This window comes from Arvicola amphibius, chromosome 5, assembly GCF_903992535.2.
Source record: "Arvicola amphibius chromosome 5, mArvAmp1.2, whole genome shotgun sequence".
Lineage (NCBI taxonomy): Eukaryota > Metazoa > Chordata > Mammalia > Rodentia > Cricetidae > Arvicola > Arvicola amphibius.
This window is the reverse complement of record NC_052051.1, coordinates 93,976,227-93,995,660: the sequence shown is the minus strand read 5'-3', so window position 1 is coordinate 93,995,660 and position 19,434 is coordinate 93,976,227. Positions and strand designations below refer to the sequence as shown.

At 45.8% G+C, this 19,434-nt stretch overlaps 1 protein-coding gene across 2 annotated transcripts in view; it reads right to left on the bottom strand.

The window, feature by feature from the left end:
- Kctd1 (potassium channel tetramerization domain containing 1) overlaps positions 1-19,434 on the bottom strand; it is a 100,415-nt gene that overhangs the window by 43,662 nt on the left and 37,319 nt on the right. For both annotated transcript variants that reach the window (XM_038331298.1, XM_038331297.1), the window contains exon 2: positions 1,753-1,931. In XM_038331298.1, the coding sequence (XP_038187226.1) occupies positions 1,753-1,916 (164 nt within the window). In that variant the 5' untranslated portion in view covers positions 1,917-1,931. The remainder of the gene's footprint in view (positions 1-1,752; positions 1,932-19,434) is intronic.

Below are 19,434 nucleotides of genomic sequence, written 5' to 3'. Positions count from 1 at the left end.
GATATCTCATTATACATAGACAAATATTCTACACGCCAAATCGGAAATACTTCTGTTCCTATGTATTTGAGAAGGAAGCCCCGCAGGCTGCATTAACTTCCTACTTAAATCAGAAGTTTTAAAAGCAAACAAAAGCAAAGCCACCAGACCAGATCACTAACTTTCGCTACATTTCAGAACAGGATATGGATCTTTGTAGATGGTTTGTACTTGACCCTGGATTTAACTCCCCCGTCTGAAGGGCCAGCAGCAGTTTTCTGTAGCTGATGTCAGTATCAACAGGAGATGGGAAGAAATACAAATAGGTACTCTTTAAAACGAATAATAGTTATAGAGCTAGATTCTTATTTTTTTAATGAATGGACAAGTCGCTTAAGATGTTGTAAACCTGGGCTGCAGAAAAGGCTCAACTGTTAAGAGCGCTTGTTGCTATTGACAATGAGGACTAGATTTGGTTCCCAGAACCCATGTGGTAGCTCACAAGCATCCATAATTGAGGATCCAGGAGAACTGAAGTCCTCGTCTCGCTTCTGAGGCCACCGTGCATGCACATGCTGTTCATATTTATATGCATGAGGAAAATACAAATCAATGTATATAAAAAGTTATTAACCATTTTATAAGCTAAATTTTCACATCAAGGAAATAAAACATGAATGAGCCCAGGGGAGTGGGGAACGCCTCCTTTAATCACAGCACCAAGGAGACAGAGGCAGCAGATCTCTGCGGGTTTGAGGTCAGCCTTTCCTATGTAGTGAGCTTTAGAGTCATATTCTTGAAAAATAAGACTACAGCCACGGTGACCATGTGATTTTTTGTCACTTTCTTAGCATTTCTGAGTCACACCTGCACTAACAGCTGGAAATGCACAGCTTTGTGCATACCTTACAAACCTATATTTTAATCACTTCAATTTTATTGTGGAAAGTAATCTGGAAGTCAAGAGAACACATTTTTCTACCTTTTTTACCCCAATTTTCAAAAATTTTTTTTTAAATTTTTTTTCTGTTTTTCAAGACAGGGTTTTTCTGTGTTGCTTTGGAACCTGTCCTGGAACCAGGTTGGCCTTGAACTCACAGAGATCCGCCTGCCTCTGCCTCCCGAGTGTTGGGATTAAAGGTGTGCGCCACCACTGCCTGGCTGAAATTCTTTTAGGTAGTCAAGAAAGATCTGAAAAAACTAAAATACTTTATAACATTTTTATCATAACTATGATTTATACTCAATATTGCCTATTTATGTTATAAACATTATCTCTCTTTCTCTCTCTCTCTCTGTATATGTGTGTGTGTGTGTCTGTGCCCACACACCACAGTGCACAGGTGGAACTTAGAGGACAATGCTCTGGATTCTCTCCTTCCACCCTGACATGGTGTGAAGTGAGCCCACGCTCTGGGTCACTTCACCGCCCCATCGTCATTTTTATTTTGAGACAGGGCCTCATTCTATAGTCCTGGTTGGTCTCGAGGTCATTATATAGCACCAGCCTGCCTTTAATTCATGATCCTTCCCCTTAGGTTCCTGAAGGCTGGAGTTACAGGCGCCTACCATGGCACTCAGAAAGTGGCATTCAGACAAGTACTCCATGTGCCAACTGTGGAATCAAACAGCCATGGCCCTAAATAGCCTCAGCGGGTCATGCCCTGCGCTTGGTGTTGGCCAGGCCCCACTGTTCTTCTGATCAAAGGAAAAGCAGTCAAGAACATCAAACACACACACTTCTGAGAGCGACATCCCCACTTTTGCAATTACCTTGACTCGGGGTATTTGGTGAGGGTGGCCAGGCTGCTGGTGTACATGTGGCCACCCACATCAATGTGGACCGGCGCATTGGACTTGGTGAGCTGGGCTGGAGTGGGAATGCCTTGGTTGTTCAGTGGCGATGCGGGGGATCTAGTGATCAGAGGTCTTGACATATTGGGCCGACTGTCCTACAGAGAGAGAAGCACAGTTAGACACGGTTCTGTTGTCAACGACGATGAAAACATAGATCCTGAAAAATGAGCGAGTGAGCAGCGATGATGACCACTTGGTAATAACATCTGGAAAATTACCAGATACTCTCACTTTGGTTTTCAGTATTATAAACAAAGCAAACCCTGCAACAGAGAGAGACTTCATGTGCCCAGGATCCAATTCTGACGACTCTGAGGGCTTATTATACAAATGGATTTTCACATTATGCAAATGACAAGTGGTTTGTGGAGAAATCCTATTCATTTCAAATGAAAAGATAATCAATGCTTAAAACAATATGCACCCAAATAAAACATGTATAGTTTATAGTTCTCTTTGAAAACTTCCTCATTGTTATGCACAGGAACCAAGCCATGTGTGTTCTATAGGACAGATTCTAAGGCTCTAGCTTCTGAATCACAAAAGAGTACTGCAAAGTTCAGGCCATCAGCTGTCCAAAGAGACACCATGAGTTTATCATTCCATAGATTTAAAAAAATAAAAAGCCAGTTACTTGCTCCCCAGTTCTCTTCCTGGGAATCTGTGGCTCTGGGATGCTTCATAACAACAGAACCCAGACAAGCTTCTTTGCTGTGTGCCTGACTTCTCAAAAGATTAAGTTTCCAAGGTGAAGAAGATGAGGCAGATGCTGCTGCTACAATGTGTGTCACTGCAGCAAAAGGTGTGATGTGAGCAAATAGACCAGGACGCGGTCGGCACGTGCAGCAGCAGCAAGAGACCAGGATGAGGGCAGTGGGCGTGGCAGCAGCAGGAAGAGACCAGGGACACGGGCGGCACTTTTGGCAGCAGCGGGAACAGACCAACATGAGGGTAGCGCATGGCAGCAGCGCGAACAGACCAGGACGCGGGCATCACATGGCAGCAGTGGGAACAGACCAGGATGCGGGCATCACGTGGCAGCAACAGAACAGACTAACATGAGGACAGCGCATGGCAGAAGCAGGAACTTGTTCAAGGAACTGCACTTTCAAGGGCAGAAAGGACGCCCATTGTCCCAGGATACAGCATAAATGAGTAAAACCTATGGTGATTCCACACCACAGGCAAGTCACGCCAGGTTCTGGCACTCCACAGGGTCAGATACTTAGAGTCGCCAAATGATAGCTCAGTTGAGGAACAAACCAAAAGAGCGTTCTGTAAGACTGAACACACATGTACACACACACACACACACACACACACACACTCCATTCTCAGATTTGAAATTTAGGCAGAGACTGTTTTCAAACACACTCACCATATGTGCCAAAAGTAGTGAATGGGTTACATGAAAAATGTCTCTGATAGAGATTTCAGAAGGGAGGTGGCTTAGTCTTGTGCAAGGGATAACATAAATTTGCAAAGCATCATGGATTTCTTGATCCTGGAACAGGTTGAGGCGGTACCTGGCGCTCAGCTGTTAGACTACTTAGGTTAAGCCCAAGTCCAAGAGAGACTGCCGTGTGCTGGCGAGGTTTCCCAGACAGCCACTGGGAATGGCGAGGTGATGGGGCCTTGCACAAAATGTTCACCATCTGTGTGTGCTCTTCTGCAAGGCGGAGGAAACAGAGCCCAGAAAATGCCACTCGAAAAGAGTTCATTTTCAGTTCCTAAATCGGGTGGCAAAATTCATGGGTATTTACTAGAGCATTCTTTACTGTATTCTTCAGTAATGCAAAATAGAAATTAAGGACACAAAAGGGTGCTTGGAACACACAAAGAAAAGGAGTTGAAAGGAAGCGGGGACGAAGCAAAGTCACAGATGGCAGAACATATTAAGGTTAAATGCCAGAAGAAGTATTTTTAATTCTGGATGACAGACAGATACTTCACCCTTAAAAAGTGATCAAGGGCTGTGGAGAAGGTACAGAAAATAAAATGCTGGCTATGTAAGTATGAGGAATGGACTTAGAACTCATATCCGCCCTGGCCCAGCAGCCATTCTGTAATCCTGATGTTCCCACTGCCCAGTGAGCAGCTGAAGCAGGAGACTGCCGGGAGCTTCTGAGTCAGTTAGCCTGGCACATGAGGTACAACCGCGATCAACCAAGGGAGCGTCCCAGCTAGCGTTCCCGCTGCTGTGACAAATCACAGTGGCCAAAGGCAAGCGGGGCAGGGGGAGGGGGGCTCATTTGGCTCACACTTCCACATCACCGTCCATCACGGAAGGAAGGCAGACAGGAAGCTGGAGGCAGGAGCTGTCACAGAGGCCACAGTGGCGCTACTTACTGACATGCTCCTCACGGCTTGCTCAGCTTGCTTTCTTATAGAGCCTGGGACCACCAGTCTAGTGATGGTGCCACCCACAAAGTTCAGAGCATACCCCTTCATCATACGCCTTAACCGCTTGCCTGCACCCCAATCTTATAAAGGTATTTTCTCACTTGAGGTTCCCTCCTCTCATATGACATAAAATTAGCCAGCACAACTGACCTCTGTCAATTTGACACACAAACACACCACTGTTAAGCCACGACCTTTCTTTCCTTGTTCATCCCCAAGCTCCTACATTAAATATTGACATCACAACGTAAAAATTTTAAACTTACAAAGTCCCACAAGTCATACAAATTCAACCCCCTTTAAAAACTCATTCTTTTAATAACCAAAATCTTTTAACTGTGGGATCCTATAAAACACGTTAAATACTTTCTTATTTCAAGAGGAAAGAACCAGGGAGCCAGGGCACAGTCATAATCAAACTTCAACTGTGTAAATAATTCAATATCCAATGTCTGGGACTCACTCGCCATCTTCTGGGCTCCTCCAAATGGTCGGGTCACTTCTCTGGCTGCACCCTCTGCAGCACACACAGGTTGTCTTCCAGCCTCTGGCTGGCTTCCCTCCCCCACCGCTGCTGCTCTTGGTGGTCATCCCATGGCACTGCTGTCTCCAAAATGCTGGGGTCTCTCCTGCAACTGGGCTGCTCTGTCACCAAAAGCCTCTTCTGTGTTCTCTCCAGGGACTGCAGCCCTGCCACGGTGTCCAAGCCTCAGCTGCTCTCCATGACCCCCTCCTGCCTTCAAACCAGTGCACGGTGGCGCACGCTGATAGTCGGGAGTCTGAGACAGGAGGACCGCTTGAGTCCAGGGGTTCTGGGCTGTAGTGTACCATGCCGATCGGGTCCGCACTAAGTTCAGGATCAGATGACTCTTACACTACCCAGTTCAGCTGCCAGGATGAGGGACCACTTCAGTTGCCTGGGGAACACAGCTTCTGTGTGCTGACCCCGAGGAAACTCTCCCAGATTTCACCACGGTGATGCTGGCCTCTTCTTAATCACAGCTGACTCTCCTGTCCCAGCCGGCCAGCTTTCATCGTCCCAGAAAAGCAAAGGTTTTACTTCAGTAATTCTCGGCCCTTGTTAATCACAGCCGATTCTTCAGGCCCAGCTGACCAGAACCACAGATTCTTCACACAAAAGCCTAGTAGAGTCTTTGCTTCCCTTCTGAAACGTCACAAACCAGGCCTCCAAGGTCTGCGCTGCTCTCAACATAGTTAGTCACCTTCCGAGCCCTGCTGAGCAGCCCACTGAGCTCTCAGCACTCAGTGACTTAGCCTAAAGTTCCAAAGTCTTTCCACAATCCTCCCCAGGACAACACGGTCAAGTCTGTTACAGCAATACCCACCACCCTGGTACCAATTTCTGTTTAGCTAGGATTACTATTGTTATGATGAAACACCATGACCAAAAGCACGGTGGGGAGGAAAGGGTTGCTTTGTTTTCTATTTGCACATCATGACCCATCACTGAAAGACGTCAGGGCAGGAACTTGGAAGCAGAAGCCATGGAGAGGTGCCTTCTTATAGAACCCAGGACCACCTGCCCAGGGGTGGCCCCACCCATAGTGGCTGGACTCTCCCACATCAATCACTAATTAAGAAAATGCCTTATAGACTTGTCTGCAGTCCAATCTTAGGGAAGCATTTTCTGAATTGAGGCTCTCTCCTCTCGGATTACTATAGTCCAAGTCAAGTTTACATAAAAGTACCCAGCACAGGGGACCTGCCACACACAAGATGGAAAGTAGAGGACCAACTCCCTAGGTTGACCTCTGATTTCCACATGTATGCTGTGACTTTGTACACATATTCACCGACTCACACACACATATCTGTATCACGCCCACACACGTCACAAAGCAATAAGAAAGCACTTTTCACAAATACCTGTGTGACCCAAGCTGCTGTCAAGGGCCATGTCTGGGTCCATGGTCCTGTTGCAGCTGGATCTAAGTTGACATCTCTGGCCTATGTCAGTTCAGGAAACCAGAGGAAGCATACATGATGAAATCAGAGTGCTGTGCTAAGGCAGCACCACACCTCACTGGCACTGCCCCTCAACGCACACTGCAGCAAGAGAGCTGGCCCCGACACTCAGGAGAGATGACCCCCCCATTACCATGGGTGAGGGAGAACTGACCCTGAAGGCATGGGCTTGGGGGAGCTGGCTCTGCCTCCTCACCTGAGACTGAGCAGCTCAGCTACCAGCCAGGCCCACAGCCAGGACTTGGGTTGGCAGACCTTAACATCTATCCCATCAAGGACCTGCTGCAGATCATGAAGGCACTGGTACTGTGAAATGCTCTGCAGGTCCTCCATGACTTGTGGTCAAAGAATATCTGAGAGGAGTTTTGGTCAGTATCCAGTGAGGATGGTGTACCAGAAACCAAAGGCCCTGAACCAGACTCGAATGACTTGTTAGCCATTGCAATGAACACTTGCTAGTAAAGCCAACTGGACACACTGCAGCTACCAATGCCACCAGGATGAGTGAAAAGGTGTTGGACAGGTGGGAAAGAAGGAGAAGCAAAGAGGCTTTTTGTTTGTTTGTTTGCTTGCTTGTTTTTTTAAAATTTTCTTTTGGTGGGGCACTGCAGGGGTGAGGGAAGGATATGGAGGACTGGGAGGTGAGCAGAATCAGGGTGCATGATGTGAAATTCCCAAAGAATCAATAAAGAAATTATGTTTTTTTAAAAAAAGAAATACTTATTACATGGCTTCCTGAATGATTCCCTGCCTATGTATGCAGACATACATGCTCACACCTCTGTTACAATTCAGCCCATCACTGCACTGCAGAATTGAAATAACTTCAATTGCACACATTCTGTATCCCGCCTGGGGGTGCTCGGGCGGAAATGAACAGATTTGCAGGGTTAATACTGTAGTTAGACTGTGACCTCATTCAGCACAGCTCCAACACTGCCCGGTCTACAGAGAAAGTGCAAAAATTCAAAGCATAACTGATTGGCTAAGGATTCCAGATCACTACCATTTACATTGTAAATCATAAATGGATGGCTACTGCTAAGTTTAAAATGGAACCAGCATTTCTTCAGCTGGACATAGGGAGGGGGCAGGACTGAGCCCTTCAGGGTAAGGATTAGAATTGATCTCCTGAACCTTCTGGAGTTTTCTAGACTCTTGCCCCATCCTAATGCATCCTCCAGCACATGCCCCCTTAGATAAGACCCTTTAACTTTGTTTCTCTTTGTATCTGTGTGCATGTACATGCATGAGGGTGCACATGTGCATACAGACACAGGTAGAAGCCAGAGGTCACCCTGAGGTGCCATTCCTAGAACATCTTCCACTTTGATTTTTGAGACAAGTTCTCTCATGCCTGTGTAACTTGTCAGGTAGTCTGTACTGACTAGGTGGTGAGCCCCAGGGCTCCAGCTGTATCAGTTTCCCCAGTGCTGGATTTACAAATGTGTGCCGCCACCACCACAGTGGGCTTTTGTTCCTGTGTGTTCTGGGAACTGAGACGCAGGTCCGCAGGCTTGCAAGGTAAATACTTTACCACCTGAGCAAGCTCCCCAGCCCCCAGGAAGACCCAGAGCATAGGTGGCCTGTGGCAGAGTACGTGCTCCCTTGTCTTCATGGAGACATGGAATACTTAGATAGAACTATTGTTACCCGCCATGCAACAGCTGTCTCCCTCGAAGCCTGAAGATGAAACCAGGGTCCAGGGTGCAAACTGAGGCCTGGAATCTGTCATGCTGAGCCTCTTTGTCTCTGGATTGCATGTTACTCGGGTAAACGGATTTTTGTGTGGGCTGTAATTTCTGTCACCTCCCTTTGAGGCAGGCTGGCCTTGAGATACTTGGCCTGTCATGCTAAGAACAGCTTCCTGACACAGATGCAGCAGAGGTCTGTATCACCTTTCTTAGATGCTATTTTCCATCTGCGTTTCCGTGTAACCACTTACCTGCCAGCCTGTAGTGTGCACATGTCTGTCCGCATTACTTCTACAGACGAGAAAACCACAAACTAGAACCAGAATAAGTACAGAGGATTCAATGCACAGCTGCTTTGCTGAAGGATCAGCTCAGGGCACAGAAACACACTCTGAAAGCTGGTTACACAGAAAACTGTTTCCAGTAACATCTTTCTTGGAGCTGCCTCTACTACATGATAAGAAACTCCGCCCTCACTCTAAGCAGGCAGTTACTGTTCTGGCCTCCTGTGGCCGGCAGCTTCTTCCTTCCTTGATATTAATTAACATCTCCTAAGTGTAGAGAATGGTACCATGTGCTGGACAACACAGCGAAGGAGAAAGCCTAGCCCCAGTGAGAATAATCCTTCTGTGCACTGTGAATATATACTACTCTCATTGGTTAATAAAAAGCTGGCTGGTAGCCAGACAGGAAGTTAGGCAGGAAAGCCAAACTAAGGATGATGGGAGGGAGGAGGGTGGAGTCAGAGGAACATCAGTCAGCTGCCCAGGAAGCAAGACATGCTAGATGACAGATCAAATTCACAAACCTTCATGACTATACATAGATGCATAGAAATGGGTTAATTTAAATGTATGAGTTAACTAGTAACAAGCCTGAGCTATCAGCAGAGGATTTATAAGTAATAGTAAGCCTCAATGTGGTTATTCGGGAGCTGATGGGTGAGAGAGAAATGACTATACCCAGGGTCTGGGTCCCTGGGAGACATCAGCAAATGGATGTGATTAGGGAACGGGAAGGCCATATGACATTGCATATGGATAATCACTTCACTCTGATCAAGGCTGGGAGGGACAGCAGGAAGGTCCAGGAGACAGTCTGAGCCCCTGGTATGGGCTGGGAGGGACAGCAGGAAGGTCCAGGAGACAGTCTGAGCCCTTAGTGTGGGCTGGGAGGGACAGCAGGAAGGTCCAGGAAACAGTCTGAGCCCCTGGTATGGGATGAGAGGGACAGCAGGAAGGTCCAGGAGACAGTCAGACAGTCTGAGCCCCTAGGGTGGGCTGGTAGGGACAGCAGGAACAAAGGTCCAGGGGACAGTCTGAGCCCCTGGTGTGGGCTGGCAGGGACAGAAGGAATGAAGGTCCAGGGGACAGTCTGAGCCCTGGTGTGGGCTGGGAGGGACAGTCTAAGTTGAGACCCAGGGGATAAGAGACTGACAAGAGCAGGAGTGCTCCAAAGAGCATCACTAAAGTCCCAAGGTGTGCAAGGCATATTCTAGAAGTTATCGATTCAGTACAGAAGAGGTTTCAACCACTTGTTTGTCCCAGCCCTCAGAAAGAGCTCAATACAATCTCCTTACGCCTGTAAATGAGGAAGAAGAGCCAGGAAGCTCATTGTTTGCTGCTGTAGGAATGTTGCTCATCGTGGTACCTGTCTGAGCCATGGAGGAAATGGATATTTACTTACTCGTTTTTGCAGAGCCTGGATCTCATGTAGCCCAGGCTGGCCTTAAATTAAATTAAATTCAACATAAAGCAACATGTGGTATTGAGTTCCTACTTTCCAGCGTCAGTCTCCCGAGTGCCGTGGGATCACAGGTCTGTATCGCCATGCTCAGCTTCTGAGTTTTTAATTCTCATGAATTTGAATTCATTTGATTTTTAATTTAAATAGCTCCTGTGGACCCTGGCTATCATTTTGGGCAACAGAAGAAAGTATCCTTGACTTATTAATTTTGGAGGGCATCTCGTGACAAATCTGAAGCTTTCATCCTTGGGCTAGGGATGCAGGAGTATTTGGTGACTCGTTGTTGTGTTTGTCTGTTGTGTTTCTGCTTGGTTGGCTTTTGTTTGTCTTTTGCTTTTTGAGACAAGGTCCTAATATGTAGCTCAGCATGGGCCTGGAATTCAAGATCTTCCAAACAGGGGGAACTTTTTTTCAGAAATTTATTTTTTTATTGAGCTATATATTTTTGTATTTTTCTCCGCTCCCTTCTCTTCTTTCCCCCTCCCCTTCCACCCTCTCCCATGGTCCCCATGTTCCCAATTTACTCAGGATATCTTGTCTTTTTATACATCCCATGTAGATTAGATCCATGTATGTCTCTCTTAGGGTCCTCATTGCTGTCTAGGTTCTCTAGGGTTGTGAACTGTAGGCTGGTTTTTCTTTGCTTTATGTCCAAAGGTCACTTATGAGTGAGTACATACTATATTTGTCTTTTTGAGTCTGGGTTACCTCATTCAATATGATGTTTTCTAGATCCATCCATTTGCCTGCAAATTTCAAGATGTCATTTTTTTCCATTGTGTAGTACTCCATTGTGTAGATGTACCACATCTTCTTTATCCATTCTTTGGTTGAGGGACATTTAGGTTGTTTCTAGGTTTTGACTAGTAAATACATAAATAAATAATAAATAAATAATGCTGTTATGAACATATTTGACCACATGTCCTTGTGGCATGATTGAGCATCCTTTGGGTATATACCCAAAAATGGTATTGCTGGGTCTTGAGGTAGGTTGTTTCTTAATTTTCTGAGAAATCACCATACTGATTTCCAAAGCAGAAGGAGAATTTTTTAATTGAACCCAGGAGTGTAGGGTCCTACCATACATTCATTCCCCTCATTGTTTCCGACAGCATTTCTGCTGTTTTTATTGGTATTATTACCAAAAAAGAAAAGAAAAGAGAAAACATATAATGAGGGAAAATGAAGGAAGAATGAGGCCTTTTGGATTGGACAGACAGTCATCAGACAGACAAGAGCACACGCTGTGTGTCTATCCATGGGGAGTGACAGGCAGACAGGCAGGACACATCTGTAATGACAGAAGTCAGAACACTGGCAGTGTCTGGAGGCCATTCACTGGCAATGGAGAGGAAAACCTTCAGAGAGCTAGAAAATTCTGTGTTAATCTGGGTGCTGCACAGGTATACCTAAGATACATGCATATTCAAGATTTTTCTTTTTCTTCTAAATTCTAGCAAAATTCCAAACAACCAAATTTAACTAAAAATAATCTTTAAAGAAACCTAGTTAAAAACACTCTCTTGATCAAACACTTAATTTTCATTGAATACTGCCTGGAAACCAAACAACAACAATAACAAGAATCCAACCAGGGCTGAAGATAGCTCAGTGGCAGAGTACTTGTCTACCCCGTGGGAGGCCCTGGGGTCCACTCCTGCCAGCAGGTGTGGCTGGGGCGAGGTGAAAAGGTTCGTATCATTTCCTTTCATAGGACGTGCTGAGTCTAACTGAACTGCTCTGGAAGGAAGTAGCCCCCGGGACTCTACTTCTAATTCCTCCCTTGCTCATATCTGGCCCGCACAGATTTCCCGGCATGTCAATCGGTTTATCTCAACATTAGCATCTCCCACTGCTTCAGTTTTCTGCCTCGTGGTCGCTTAATCATCCATCTCACCTACCCAGCACTGGTCTGGGGAAGCAGAATCCTTCAAGGGATTTCACTTCGGGCGTCTTCCCACAGACGCTAATGAAAAGTTTTTCTCTTGAGTCGAACCTGGCCGTGTGCTCTTCAAACAGGCACCCGGGGGACCGTCTCCAAGAAGCGAACTGAAGTTTAAACTGGAAGTTCTAATGGCTTTGTCTGTTAGGAATGCATGCCCCTGCCTTCCGCCACTCTCACTCGCAAGCTGGACTTCATCAGTCTTTCACTGGGGAAAGACACAGGCTTCCGGGGACACCTCCCGAAAGGCATCTGCAGGGCAAATGCCTGCATTATTTTCTACTTTAATTTACAGTATACAACAGAGTAGGAAAGGAATCCGGTATAGATTAGAATCTTTCCCCAGTTTCAACTAAGATGTGTGAACCAGTCTTTGTCAGTCTCCTCTCCCCCTACCTCTCTCTCTCTGTGTGTCTGTCTCTGTCTCTCACACGCACACACACATGCACACACCAGCATGCACACACATGCACACACATGCACGCACACACACACACAAACACCGCTAACATCTACAGACTACGTAGCCCAGGGAAAGCAGCACACTGAGTCATTCCCTTCCAGACCCCGACAGCCATTCGTAGCAAGCAAACTATAATCAAAGTCTCAGTCAAGGACCTGCTCCCTGGGATGGAGATCTGTGGTTGACTTGGGTATGTTATTTCAGGAATGACACAACTCTGTTGGATTTTCAAGGATTCTTTTTAAAATCACACCGCTGCCAGCCATTGTCCCTTGAGCCAACTACAAGCGTCTCAAACAGAGCCCGAGTACTGAAAGGAGCTCCTGCTTCTCATTCCCACAGCGCTGTTTACCAGGCCTTCCTTGGGTGCTTTCTATTGGCTGACTCTAAATACACAACAGAATTAACTTAAGCCCACGAGAGAAACTAAAAAATTATTTCTCAATCAGTACATAAGTTTTTAAAAAACCAACAAGTGCCAAATTGCTTCAAATCTGATGATTCTGTATTCATAATCTACTTAAAAGACAATGTTCGGGGCTGGAGAGATGGCTCAGTGGTTAAGAGCATTGCCTGCTCTTCCAAAGGTCCTGAGTTCAATTCCCAGCAACCACATGGGGGCTCACAACCACCTGTAATGGGGTCTGGTGCCCTCTTCTGGCCTGCAGGCATACAGACAGAATATTATATACATAATAAATTAAATATTTTTTAAAAAAAAGACAATGTTCATCAGTCTCAATCACACCTAATGAGGAAGACTGTGAGGAATTAGGCCCCCAAATCTTGTGAGATCCATGTCAAAACTTCCACTCTGTCATCGCTCATGAAGGAGCATGGGCTCCTTCAAATCATAGGGCCTATTTTTTTATATTTTTAAGATTTTATTTTTAATTAATGTGTGTGTATACATATGCAAGTTTGCACACACATGCATGCATGTGACAGTCTCTACAGACCCTTGTTGGGCCTACTGACTTGGAGTTTATTCACTGTAAGTACCTCAGGCCAGGTGGTGATGGCTCACACCTTTAAGCCCAGAACTCAGGAGGCTGGGACAGACAGATCTCTGAGTTCGAGGCCAGCCTGGTCTACAAAGTGAGTTCTGAGATAGCCAGGGCGACACAGGGAACCCGCCTCAGAAAAAAGAAAAGAAGAAAGAATCTCATATTGCTTTTGTAGGTCCTTAGCAGAGCCACCTGAAAATCAAGCGCCACACTGGGGCCGACTTACAGTATAGTTTAAACGTATTTCCATCACCAAATTGTACTGAATCACTTTATTTTGAAGTAAAGGCCACCTTCAAAACTCCACATGTCTGGCAAAGTTCTGTGTATAGGGTATGTTTAGTGCGATGAGACAGAACCTATGAGTCTAGAGTCTGAGGATCTGCATGATCCTGGAGAAACCCAACCATATGCGCCCAGCTTCCTCTGAGGCCAGACAGGGATGACCCTTCCAACCTTTTGGAGGGTAAAGACAGCAGGAGAAGCTGGGCATAGCAGCCCATGGAGGACTGCCACAAGTTCAAGACTCATCTAGGGTACATAGTGAGCTCTAGGCCAGGCTCGAATGAGGCCCCCTCGTGTGTGTGCTGGGGAGAGCGGTGACAGAGACAAAGAGAAGCGTGAGTCAGTGATGTAACTCGTGCTTGCTAACACTTGTAAAGCCACGTGTGCCTCCCTACCGCTGCAGAAGCTGGGTGTGGTGGCACTCACCTGTAACCCAGCACTGAGATGCTGGAGGCAAAAGGATCTGGAGTTGAAGGTCATCCATCATCAGCCACATGTGAGTTAAAGGCCAGACTGAGCTACATGGGATCATGTCTCGAAAAACTGAAAAATATGATGGAAGATGAAAATGCACTTCTGAAGAGGGACAGTGGGTGCTTTGCATACAGAAGGGACAGTGGCAGTTATAGCACCTTCAATATCTGAGTGACACACCTAAGAGTGAAAGGAAGGTTGGCAGTATTGTTTAAAATCTATGCTGGGCATATTTTTTTTTCACTACAATTCTTTACAGCGCTGTAGGACGACTGTTTACATGGCGATTTCATTGTATTAGGGATACTAAGTGGTTTAACATCTGTAGGCAGATGTGTACAGGGTCCATGAAGACCCTGCATTATTTTATCATTTTACATGCTGGGACCATCCCAGATGGAGGGATGCTATCTCTCTCTCTCTCTCTCTCTCTCTCTCTCTCTCTCTCTCTCTCTCTCTCTCTCTCTCTCTCTCTCTCTCTCACACACACACACACACACACACACATGCACGCACATTGCAAACTGGTGACCCAGATGCCCAGATGCCCCGAGCCTTCTGAAGACCTAGCAAAAATAAGGAACTTGTTAATGTCTTTTAATGTCTTTGAGCAGAGTCCAGGCCAAGGACTGTAGCCCTGAGTGTGGTGCTTCCGGGTGTAGAGGAAGAGGAAACGGGACAGAGAATCAAGATGCTACCACACACTGGACAAACTGCAGGAAGTGGGAGAGCAGGGGAGTCGGCACTGCAGGCTGCTGAGTGAAATGCATTCTTTCTTTCCAGATAAAAATCTTAATTTCACTGAAAGAAATAAATAAAAAATACGGCGTGCTTCAAAGCTGTTTTTAAATGACCTCTAACCCGGTACATAAGTGCACAGCTCTTTCCTAAGCTGCAGCCATGCATTTTGCTCTTCCTGTAACGGCCAGGAAGAGAGTCACTGCTGTTTATATGCTGCAACGCACAGGGTGTCTCGCAGATATGGACTAAATGCCCTCAATGTGCGTTTCTTTTTATTTGGAATAGTGAAATATGTATCTGAAAGCTCCATTATTACCGCACTGGAAAGAAAGCTCAGCCATCAGCATGTCTCTCTGTTCCCGTCTCTTTTTTTTTCCAAAAGGAAAATGAACTTAAGAGAAACATATTTATGGAATTTTGTCAAATATTTTTAAAATTATATTGATTAGATATTTGTAATATACTTAAGACACATCACTCTTAAATGAACAGCTGCACCTGTATGCTAATTTCACAAACACAAATGTGGCACTGGAGTGACGGAGGGGTGCAGGGACAATAGTTCTAGAGGGAAAGGCTATTTCGTTGTTTGTTTTTTAAAGTATATGAACAATAAAACCCCAGAAATTATTGCATCAAAATATTAGGAGTTTGGGAATAGCTGATAATGTTACAAGCAAGCTTTTTAAAAAACTGTATATGTATATGTTCATGAATGTAGACACATGTGTGAGTATGTATGCACACGTATGCACATGTGTATGGAGGTCAGAGACAACCTCAGGAGTCCTTGCCCAGGTGTCCTGACTTTTTTTTTTCAGAGAGTTTTCGCAGTGTGCTGGACTGGCTGGCCAGGGATCCCGCCTGTTTCCACCCCCAGCTCCCAACAACGAGGTTGCAAATAAAGGTTCCTAGATTTTAAACAAAGGCTCCATGGATGGAAGAACTCGCTGGAGTGACTGAGCTATCCTTTGGCCTCCTTGTAGAAGAAATTAATACTACAAGAAACAGACAGCTACGACTTGGGGAAAATTTTTTAAAATCCTGTTCTTAATGGGGAAAGTCAGGAGGCTATCGCTCCATGACGTCAGCTGGGAAGGCTGTCAGTGTGCACTGCAGTGTACCTCCACAATAGAGATTTTTTTTAACAACGTAGAAGGAACTGGAAGACAAAATCAGAAGTGGAACGAACTTCGGGAAACTGCTTCCTCCCCTTTATTTTCTTGCCAGAAAGGAAATGTGCAGAACAGAAAATCAAACAGGCCTCAGGTCATGGTAAGCTCATACCCAGCAAACACTGAGCCTATTTAGTTTGCTCCTCAAGGCCAGAGGCAAAAGTTCAGGGTGGCTACACTCTTGAGGCCAATCTGGCTGTCTAGTCCCTCTTCCCAGAAGCCTGCCTGCCAGGCTCTAAGACCCAGGAAGGGCAGAATGATTCAGACTTAGGGACAGACAAAATCTCCCATGATCCTGGAGGTCAGGGCTCTGCAAGCCTCAAAGGAAGGATGTGAGCGGCAACAAGGGTTTGGCTATGACACAGAGTTTAACACGGAGGGCCTTCTAGGCTGCAACCAGAAACCGCTATGAGATGCTAAGCATTATCGCCTTTTACAGAGAAGGAAGTCGACTCTGAGGTCAAGTGGCTTAGCCTATAATTACCTAGTAATGAATTTATTCTGATATTTTACACGCTGGCCTTTGTGTAGCGAGATAAGGTTGCCACTCTCCTAGTCCCCATGTGCTCTGGCTTTCCCAGAAGGGGTGGGTTTGCCATTTGTGCCATCCACATTCTTTCCATCCATCTGTCTGTCTAGGGAGGGCTATAGCAAGTATAAGGGCCATTACTGGTCACAGAGGAGGCAGAGGCACCTGCCCGGGCAGTGGACACTCCCTTTCTATACATTCTCCATTACAGAAAAGTGGCACTCTCCGTACCCCCAACTTCTAGTTCTATGTATCACATCTACCTCTAAATAGACACTGTTGTGACTGCCCGTTGACTATTATATGTTCCCATAAAAGTTCCGTGTGCAGGGACAGGAAGACAGCTCAGCTGAGAAAGTGCTTGTCTAGGAAGCATGGAGACCCATGAGCTATCCCTAAAACCCACATAAGAATTTGGGCTTGGAGTGAGTGCTTGCGATGCCAGCACTGAGAAGAAACAGGCAGACAGACCCCTCACCAGCCAGCCACCTCAGCATACCTGCTGAGTCCCAAGCCAATGAGAGACCCTTTCTCAAACCACAAGGCAGACAACACTTAAGGACTGGCACCCAAATGGTCTTCTCTGGCACACACAGATGTGGAGGTGGATAGCATCACTGAGGATGACATCCACACTGCCCTCTGACCTGCATACACACACACACACACACACACACGCACGCACGCACGCACGCACGCACGCACGCACGCACGCACTCACGCACACATGCACCATCACCGTACCTTGCCCAGTAAGGGCAGCAAAAGTTAATGTGTTTCCTGAAACCCTAATTGAGTCTCTAGGAATGCTCTACCCCTGCTAGATTTTAAAATGCTCAGCTGTTTGCCCTATCTATTAAAATGATAAAAATTAAGACACATAAATTTATGTATTCCTTAAAAGCTCACCGACTCATCCATTTAGAAAATGCTCGCTGGCTCCTATATTTGGGACCAGGCTAAGGTACTGTGGCCATCAGCTCCTCAGGGAGTTGAGAGCTCACTTGAACAATGACTACATGCTCAGAACTCTGTGGTTGACAAGAGATGCCTATGAGTATAAAACGCTTTTTAAGTTGTCACACTTTAAATCATGGTGTCCAGCCTTTGGACATTATGACCGCACTGCCATCATCAAATGTCTGGCCATATTCACAGGTATGCTGGGATGCTTGTGGCCCCTGGCCCACAGATGGGCCTGCCTGGTATGAAGACTACTTCTAGGTGCCCTTACCTGAGTCCCTTTGGAGGCAAATAATACTTCAGAGAAGAACACACTTCTCTTGGTTTCATAAATCTAGGGCATATCATTTTAAAATACGGCATACCTATATTTAGTATTTCCACATCACAAGAGTACTCCAACTTTGACCCAATTACTTTTTTGGTTGTTGTGTTTTGTTTTATGAGTGTGTGTATGTGTGTGTATGAATATACAGGTGTGTGTATATATGTATGTGTGTAAATATACAGGTGTGTGTGTGTGTGTGTGTGTGTGTGTGCAGGCCAGAAGACAACTACTTATGGCATCATCACCCAAAGGCATGCCCTTCAACCCCCTTTGAGACAAGTTCAATTATAGGTTCTCCAGTTCTTAAGTGGCATGCATGTGCCACACGTCCAAACCTTTTCTGTATGCTCTGGGCATTGAACTCAAGTCCTCAAGCCTGTAAGACAAGCACTTGACTGACTGAGGAGATTCAATTGGTGCCACTAATGGTGCAGACACGAATAGAGACTCCTAAACTTAGACCTGTTTTCCCAAGGACGTGGTGAAGAAGCAGCTAAGTTTCAGCCTAAGCCATGCCACCACTGCTTCATGTAGCCTTGGACAATTATTCTGTCTCTTACTTCAGTTTCCCCTTTCTAACACATACACGCCACGCGGTTGGAGCAGATGGTCTAGGATGCTCTTTCCAGTTCTGAATTTTCACTACTCTATGATCTTAAAAAGTACAAAACTTTGCAACTCAAACGTCTTAAGAAAGCTTGCATTTCAGGAGGTCAGAATGGGAGTTCTAAATCCCTTTGCAGGAATGAAGAATTGGCAATCAAATGAAAGGCACTCCCAAAATAGCACAGGCATAAAAGGATGCCCGCTTAGAGAGCATTCTCAACAACCATACTGCTTTCTCCAGCTGATGGGGAAGATTAAATTTTAATCACTATATTACTTTGATTTTGCTTTCACTTACAGGAGGGATCAGTTGCTAAAGTAAGGTGTTTGCCTACTTGAAAGTCTTTTCTGAGTAGCCTCGTTTTGGAGTATTTTTGATATCATGTATTGCTCTAAAATCTTGGACCGTGTGTTAGATTCCAGCATTTGGGAAGCTGAGGCAGGAGGGTTATGAGTTGAGAGACCAAACTGTCTTAAATAAGTAAAACACAGGACAATCTGTATGCGTCTGTGTGAAGTGTATGTATATGTGCATGGGTGTGTACATGTGTCACAGCTAGAGTGACGTCAGGCATCTTCATGGGCTGCTCTTGGCCTTAAAATTTGAAACAGTCTTTCACGGAACCTTTGGCGAATCAGGCTGATCACTGTGTCCCAGCCTGTGTGTGACTCTCTAGTGCTGAGGTTAGATATGCATGCCACGATGCCCAGCTTTTACATGGAACATGGGGATTAGAACTCAGGTCCTCACGCTCATGCAGTGGGAATGGTACTGAGGGTGCCATCTCCCCAGGGCAGTCTTAAGGAGCTTGTCTGAAATTCTTCAACAGAATGCAAGAAATCTGCTTTCATAACACGCAGAGTTATAAGTCTATAAGCAGTCAGTGTTTATCCTTCCAAGTGACTTAGCAGGTGATTAAAAACAGGGAAAGTGGGTATTTGAAGATACGTTCATGTTGACACACTAGATCCAATGGGCCATGTGTCCTTGTGGGCAGGCATGCCCGAACCCTTGTGCTTTGCCAAAATTCTTCTCATATGAGACAGCCGATGCTTCCTGAGGTCCCTGCTTACTTTCCCATGTTTAATTGACTCATCCTAATCCTTAGTGGCTCATCCCCAAATGGGACCTGGCATTGAGCGAATAAATGTGGAGGTGATGGGCTCCTCCAGCTACCTTCTCATGATGTGGTGGGCACGGGTCGGCCGGCAGTCAGATGTGACTGTGAGGCCAGTCTCACAACAGAATGCTG